Source organism: Phaseolus vulgaris, chromosome 6 (genome assembly GCF_051622355.1).
Source record: "Phaseolus vulgaris cultivar YP4 chromosome 6, ASM5162235v1, whole genome shotgun sequence".
Classification (NCBI taxonomy): domain Eukaryota; kingdom Viridiplantae; phylum Streptophyta; class Magnoliopsida; order Fabales; family Fabaceae; genus Phaseolus; species Phaseolus vulgaris.
This window is the reverse complement of record NC_143503.1, coordinates 18,924,384-18,932,705: the sequence shown is the minus strand read 5'-3', so window position 1 is coordinate 18,932,705 and position 8,322 is coordinate 18,924,384. Positions and strand designations below refer to the sequence as shown.

The window sequence follows — 8,322 nt, the reverse complement described above, 5'->3', positions numbered from 1 at the left end:
ATTTAAATTCAAAAAATTTAAATCGATATTAATGTATTTTTTAATATTTATTTTAGTTAATGTTTAATAAGTTAATGTTATTATAATTTGTGCCTTTGAGTGATTTAAAATAAACATCTTTTTTCTGTACAAAGTGGAGGTTCCTCTCACACTAAGAATGAAGTTTCTTTCTTAACCAGAGTTATTTTTAATTTTTAGTTTAATCTTCTTTTCCAATTAGAAGTCACACATCAACATGTGTTAGTGCAATATATTAGTTTGTTATAACGTGAGTTTAGTTGATACAACTTAGAATCTATTTAGTCATCACTACATAAAAATTTTTTTGTCTGATAATACTTAGTTGATACTAATGAAATAATGTGCTGATTTACATTTAAAAATATTATATTTAAAAATATAGAAAATCACTTTTAAAATATGTAAATTTGCTCAAAATTATCTTTAAAAATTAATTTATGTTTTACATTTTAATTCTATTAAGATTAAAATAATGAGCAATGGTGAGAAGAACCTTTAAAGAAGTAATTATCGTCATATCAATAGGTTATGTGTTGATAACAAATCTAACACTATTAATAACATCAAAAAATCTTTTAAAATATATTTAAATTCCAATGACAAATTTATTTTCTTAAAACATGCATATATATTTAATCTCAGTTGTATATATCTATCTCCAAGTTTTTTTCCATCATATTTGCTCACTACAACACATATAATGTGTGAATATTTATAAATTTTTATTCAAATTATTGAAAATTGCAAAATAAAAGAGAATCACGAAAATTTCCTGAGAATCGTATAACATCCATATTCTATCTATATCTCTACATTTATATATATATATATATAGTCTTCCAAGATTATTTTCTTTGTGAACCCTAATTTGCTATTCCATTTTTTTAAATTATTGTTTTTTTCTTATTCTCCACCCATCTTTTTTCACCAATTCTGATTCCAACCTACCAATGCTTATACGGAAAAAAAGCAATGTATAAAAAGAAAAGCAATGTTGAAAGGTAAAAATATCTTCAGAAAGCCCTTCATATAATTGCTACTTTTTCTACAAAGTGTTTCTATCATATCATGATGTATGTCATATTAATGGTTTTGTACCTATCTCCTTTTCCAGTACACAACCCCTTCCCCACCCTCAACTAAAATCAAGATCAAATCCATGCAAAATCTAAACTTCATTCTTCTTAAACATAATTCTTCCCCAAAATTGCTAATAATTGCCACAGAATGAGGCAAAACTGTACAAATCTAGCTGATGTGGTAGCTGCAGCAGCTGAGGCAGAGGGGTTCCTGGGCACAGGTACTGAACCAAAAACATTTGCACCACTTGTGTTTGTTGTGTTCAACACTGATGAACTGATACTGAAATTTCAAGCATCATATATGTTTTAAGATTTGTCACAATTTGTTGTTACAAAAAGAGAGAAAGAAAGATAGTTAAAAGATTGTCACCTAGTGGATGCATATTGACATGTTCCAGTACCTGCAATGCAACACATTTATTAATTAATAAGTGTTTATAATCAACCAAGCTTTTATATAGAGATTAAAACTACTTAGTTTCTCAAATTTAGAAAAAATATGAAGGATCAAAAACAGAATTACTCCAAAATTAAAAACATAATCAATCCTAAATTTTTCTTATGTGCTGAAGTCCTGAGTCCTAAGTATTAGACATCATTTTAACTGAAGGGTCCTTACTAAAGTACACACATAATGTTTTGAAAAACAAACTGTGATAAATAGGATTCATTGCTTTAGATATTGAGAAGATGTAGGAGGCTTTTGAGATACTTTTTGTAATAAAGTAAGAAAAAGAAAAAAGCTAGAGTTCTGGCATCACCCAGTGGCACTTTTTTAGTTCCTATGTATTTCCCCAAGGCACTTTGGAAGTGTATTCAAAGATGCAGTAAAATATTTCCAAAAAAGATGATGCAGGAAAAGCTTTTTTTATTTTTCTGCTGTCTGGGCAGAATGGAACCCAAGAATCCACCAGAGATAGTTCTGATCACACCAATCAGAGGCAATGTGCCTGTGTTTCACTTTGGTTAGAGCAGTAACAGTGCCAGTGTTCTTGACTTGTTGCACACTTTGATTTGTCTCTTATTCTTAAATTAATACTCACCTACCCCAAATTTTTATCATAATATTAAACTTCTATCTAGCTAGGGAAAACAAACTCTAAATTCACATAATTATAGCAAGGTCACTTTTTTTATATTTATTATCATCTCTTCTGGAAATAACAAAATTAACATTTTGTTGTGTTCATCTTTTTCTATATAAATCATTAAAATAAAAAACTAAAATTGAGGATTCAATATGTTTTGTGAGAGTGTGTCTTATTACAATATAAAGACTATAAGGAAATAATATTTAAAGACCAAAAACTTTTATCTCAAAATCATAACAGGATAAAAATAATTGTAATTATTTGTGAAAACAGGAAGTGAAAACAAAATTTATATCCTCAAAGCAAACCAAACATGTCTAATATTCTTCTAAGAAGTGGTCTTAACTCTTAAACATCACACTGAGAATAACACTTAGAATCATAACTAGAAGTCTTACTTGGATTAGTGCTAGTGATGACAGCAACTCCACCAAAATTGCAGCTATTAGGAACAGGGTTCTTCTGATAATACTTATTGAAGGAATAAGAAGCATGGTCTTTAACAGAATTTGGGAAGTAACAGCTTCCGCCAGGTTGAATTGCAGAACAATCAGTGCCACCATATCCACAAGCATAGTCCAATGCAACTTGCAAGGCTCTCTGTGAGGCAGTAGGGCTTGCAGTGCACCAGCTTGCACCTGAGGAATAAATTGGGGAGTTATTTGGTGGGGTAGGAGTGGTGATTGGGAGTGTGGAGGCTGGAGAGGCTGTATCAGGGTTGGAATTGGGATTCAGGATTGGAGATGTTGAAGTGATGGGAACTAAGTTGGGAATTGTAGTGATTGGTGTGGTGATGTCCCTTTGAGTGGTGGACATTGAGGCTGTAAATTCTAGTTGTTTTTCTTCATCATGCCTTAGTACATTCACATGTCTTAGTGCTTCCTTCTGTGTCCTACTTGAACCTGTATTTCAAATAACAATGACAAGGTTATTTATGAAGATGATGATGATTATTATACTATTTTATCACTGTAAGCATGTGATTGTGCATTTGTAATGGTGTAACCTTTCTTTAGTTCTTAATTAACTCACTATAGAATTTTAGGCACTTTCTTTAGGGAGTAACAGTGCTAACTGGATTCAAATTGTTCCTATAGCATTCAACTTAGCATCAAACCAAAACAGTACTTATATTCAAAATTTTGCATAATTGCATGTAAACTAATTATTAGGTCCCTATCCTGTTATTAGAGTGGATCTAGAGAGGGCACTAGAGACAAGTAGGGTATCTTTTGCATAGAGACATGAGCCAAAAAAAGTTGGACCCTTGCATCTTTTCAGGAAACGGTATAACTGGAGAGAGATTGAATACAATACAACAACTCCATGTGATACTGCAATATCAACAGAAATACAGAAAAGGCAGCTATTTCAACAGTATAATCATTGTTATTTAAAAAATCATTGATAAAAAAAAGTGGTGAAATGGTGGTAACCTATACAGTGCAACATAAAGAGCATGATAGAGGGGAAAATAAATTTGGAAAAGATAATTGCACCCAACTGATCCAACATGTATATCTAATAAACTTGAACAACAACAAAAGTTGCAAGAAAAAGGACTAAAGCTATAGAAATCCCAAACTCTGGTGCAGGAAATGCATTCAATTCAAAAACATTATCCAAGTGGTCCAAAGAATCTAGGACTAAAAGAGAAAAGGAGAAAATAATTCCGCCATAAAGATAAAGAACACAAAAGGAAGCAGTTCAAAACAGAAGAAAAATGAGAAACATAGATAGTGAACAGAGAGGAACATTATCTTAAAGCAGAAGCAACTTATAGCTTTATATTAGATATCCATAGAATAGAAGAATAATAGAGTGAAAGGAGCCACATGAACAAAAGGGGAGAAGCAGAAATAGACCAAAGAAAGACAAATGAAAACTAAATTACCTGAACAAAGGAAATGACCAAGTACAAGAAGTAGCACATAGTAACTCACACTTCTTTCCATCTTGACTCTTGTTGTTCTTTTGCTGCTTTGGTACTTGTTCCTTCTCCTCTTGTTCCTTCTTCTTCAATGTGGCTCCCAAATAACACTTCTTCTTCCCTTGAAACAGCTAGAGAGAAATGAAGATATCATAAACTAGAGATGGTGAGTGGTCTCTAGGAAAAAGGTGTTTTGAGGGCTATTCATGTGAATGAAAACATAGACATATATTTATAGAGCATGTGAAGAAGTGTGAGAGACAAGGTAGGAGAAGATTTGAGAAAGGAGAGGTGGAGTGTAAGAAGGTGCAAACAAGAGAAGGAGGGAAAATGTGGGGCAGAGGGTTGAAAAGAAAGTAAAGAAAAGAAAGAATGGAATTGTTTGGAGTTTTTAGGGTGAGTGTGTGAGATGATTAGTGATCCCTGTAATGATGGTGCTGATGAGAGTTGCTACCTTTCTCTGTTCTATGCTTTTCTTTTTACTGTTTTATAGGACTTATTATCATTCGTAGTATTTATTATTCTTCTTCATCACTTTCTTTTTCTTTTTCTTTTTCATTCCCTTTATTCTTTGCTCAATATAAAACTTCCTCCAATATGTCAAAAACTTGGCACTCTTCTTCATGATTAACCAATAATATGATGCATAAATTAAATATATAATTGTGTGTGCCTTTAGTTATTATGCAAGGATTTAAATTGCAAGTGGTGTTTTTTTTTTTTTTTGCAATTGGGGACATAGAGTGTATAAACATCTGCTATTTCTATAACTATCATTCTATTATTGTTTTGTCTTCACTCACTTAAATAATTCAAAATTTTAAATCAAATCAATTAAATTAATTCCAATTTTTAATCTAATCTAATTTAACTCTACCAAATCAAATAAATTTGATAATAATTAACTCGAATATTAGATTTATAATTTATCAATCTAATAACTCCAAATTAAATTAATGGAAAATTTTAATATTTAATTATTATGTATTGAATTTTATAATAGAACCATGTATTTATTTTATATTTTTTCTCAATTATTAGTTTATAGAAGTAAATTATATCACAATATGACTTTTACATCTTTTAATGACAAGATTATATTTATTTATTTAATGACAAAGCAATATATTTTTTAAATAAAATTTTTCACATTAAAAAATTGTTTTTATTAATTCAAACCAAATCAATCTGTTTTTATAAATTAGTTTGATTTTAAAAGTACATAAAATTTTCGAACAAATGTAGAGAAATTCAAACTAATAAAATTTATTAGTTGAGGTTTTATTTTATTCTAAACAGGATAGGTAAAAAAAAAATTAAATGTGTTGTGATTTTTATTGCAACTTTAGTGTATTCCTCAATAAATAAATAAAAAATAATCAGTGCTTTAATGAATCTGATTAGATAACATCTATAAATAAGCTGTGTTTGATCCTTGTAGCTAAGATGCTTCAAAATTTAATCAAAATCATTGCTTTTATTATTTTGTTTGTGCTAACCATCTTTTCAAAAAAAAATCACTTTTAAGTGATTCCATGTTTGTTGTGACCATAAGAATGCAGTCTTTTTCATGTAACATGTGACTATTTGTTCCTCTGATAAGACAGATCTCTTTGAACTTTTTTTTATGAATGAATCAATTTTTTGAACTGACCCAAGTGTGTAAATGTGAAATACTCACCCAAAGATCTTAAATTTAAGATTTTGGATTATAATAATAAAAAAATCTTAAAATGTGAATCTTGTAAAAAAAATAGTATTTAAACAAAAAAAATTAAAAAAGCTTAAATTTAACATGACTTAATAGAGTAAAAAAATAAGTAAAATAAGAATATATATATATATATATATATATAACTTGGTTGAGAACAGTTCATAATGAATCCTCACCACACAAACTTACACACATGGATCATGTTATACCTAGAACAAAGTGCCAAGACTATTTGCAATTATTTTTGCATGCTTCACTTTAGTAAATGGGATTTACATTATTTAAGCTAAAAAAATGTCCTCTTTAATTTTAATGAAGGTTGATAAACTAAATAAGTACACAAAATCTATTTTACCAATAACATAAATTAAAATTTATATAAAAATATTATACAACATGCATAAGTTTGTCACTTTATATTTGTTTCTTACATTAATCAATAATTTTACAAAATACTTTAGTTTAACATAATTACCAATTACCTTTTCAACTATGAACTAACATTTTGATTAGCTTTTGTTTAACATGGTTTTTGTCTTGTAATAAAACATTAAGTCACTATTTATATATGCATTAATTTGGATTGAATTGATTTTGAGGTGAAAGTTGACCCTAAAGGTGGCCACCAAAGATCTTTTCCTAATATGCACTTTAGACCAATTGAATGAGAAAGACATGGCTAAGGGGATAAGATAATCATGGCCTCATCCTAGTTCTTAATAAAGGCACTTCTTGAACTTTCCTCCATAAATATAAAAATTGTGTTAATGTTGGTAAAGATGAGAGAAAAAGTGTAATTATTATAGGACTATGATCATATGATCCAAAGCTATTCTTATATACTTATTTGATATAATTCTAAAATCAGTATTAATTAGATACATATAAGTGTATCTAGATTAATAGAAGTTTGATTTTATGATTATACTATGAAAAATAGTTTATTGAAAAAACTTGATATTGAAAAATTAGCCTTATGAGTAAAATCAGCACAAGCTTGTTTATTGAGTGAGATTATTGACATTCTTATATATTTATTTATGTTCTTTAATTTAAAATTTAGATAGTCAAACTTTTTTTCCTTAAATTGAGCTTTTCTTTTAGATATAGGTCACAAATGATATGTTCGTTCACTTTTCCTCATTTAAATTTACTTCTTTCATATATGGTATGAAATGTCCCAAATATATTACAAATTAATACATAAATGCCATTATTTTTATTTTCACAAAATAAAAAATAAAATGTGATAGAATAATTTGAAAAATTAAATAAAAGATAAAAATGGAAACATATTGAAATAACTTTTTTGTTTGGTAAATGAATTAAAATTTAAAAACGATACACTGAAAAAGGCAAGGAACCACGTAATGATTAGTTTTCTTTTCTTATTTATTTCTATAAAATAATAGTATAAGATCAATTTATGTTCTGTAAGGATGATTTTAAAAAGAAAAAAATTAAAATTATAAATTAGGTTTAATATATAAATTAGAATTTTAATTATTTGCTAATTTATGTTCTATTTTTTTCTTTTTTTAAATTATGTGACTTTTTCTCATTTTTTTTTTATAAGAGAACACAATTTATAATAACCTTAAGGATAATTTAATATGATTAAATTTTTTTGAGTAAGTTTTTTTCAACAAATTTTAAGTTTTTCGTTTTAAGTGTTATTTGTACAAGGTTTTACACATATTTGTTAAATCTAAGTTGATATTGATGGAAATTATTGAGTCTCAAAATTATTGGTTAAGAGAATAGAAGAAGATGAAGTCTCATGGAATGCAATTTTACATTTGAAGAGTAGAATATTATGATTTTTTTTCTTAGTCTTATGCAAATTGTATACTTGTGCATTCTTTCCATGTAATTGTATGATTTGATAGAGGTATATGTGGACTAATTTTGGGCTTCACTTGTACCTCAATTTGGACTTAAAAATTCAGTCAAAAACCTTACGGAACATAGTCAATTTTGTCCAAGGAGAGAACATGAAGCTTGAAGTCTCACTTCACCTAGAATAGGCCAAAAATAGTGTAATTTGGGACACTTATGCATGGAGGGAGTGGTGCTTCAAAATTTCTCTTATGAGTTGCATTTGTGTGTTTTTAGTCCCACATTCTCTAAATTATGAAGTTCACGAAGCTTATGCAAAGGGCTTATAATCACAAATCGTTTCAATTAACAATCACATTCATGATTCAATCATCAATATTTTCACTCGTACTCTTGCTTTCGAAAAACTACTATCAAACATGTTGGAATACATCTTCAACTCCCTTATTCTTGGTGGTACATTGCAACTACTACATCACAGTCTGTGATCAAGTTATTAGTGAAGTAGGATATTCCTTTTTCTTAATGAGTCTAATGCTTAATACATGTCTCTTTATGGTCAGGATACTTCCTAGGTATCATCACTACAACACCCATAATAAGGCAACAACTTCAAAAAGGACAATAACACCCAAAAAGATCCAT

General features: G+C 28.6%; 1 protein-coding gene across 2 annotated transcripts; it reads right to left on the bottom strand.

Moving 5' to 3' along the window:
- Positions 1–1,015: 1,015 nt before the first annotated feature.
- LOC137831130 (major pollen allergen Ole e 10) lies at positions 1,016–4,586 on the bottom strand. 2 transcript variants are annotated; one of them, XM_068638678.2, is made up of 4 exons: positions 4,089–4,586; positions 2,593–3,096; positions 1,474–1,504; positions 1,016–1,383 (listed from the first exon to the last, which is right to left on the bottom strand). In XM_068638678.2, exons 1-4 carry the CDS (start codon positions 4,147–4,149, stop codon positions 1,206–1,208), a joined length of 774 nt encoding a protein of 257 aa, XP_068494779.2. In that variant the 5' UTR covers positions 4,150–4,586; the 3' UTR covers positions 1,016–1,205. The 2 variants fall into 2 exon arrangements, with proteins under 2 accessions (XP_068494779.2, XP_090159862.1); XM_090303736.1 differs by having other exon boundaries at positions 4,138–4,585.
- Positions 4,587–8,322: the final 3,736 nt, after the last annotated feature.

Bases quoted from the DNA above. Each gene is read 5' to 3' on its own strand.
- LOC137831130 (XM_068638678.2), bottom strand. From the start codon at position 4,149: ATGGAAAGAAGTGTGAGTTACTATGTGCTACTTCTTGTACTTGGTCAT. The intron at 1,505-2,592 runs GTAAGACTTCTA...GTTGCATTGCAG, and splicing joins CATCACTAGCACTAATCCAA to GTACTGGAACATGTCAATAT. The intron at 1,384-1,473 runs GTGACAATCTTT...TTGAAATTTCAG, and splicing joins TGTCAATATGCATCCACTAG to TATCAGTTCATCAGTGTTGA.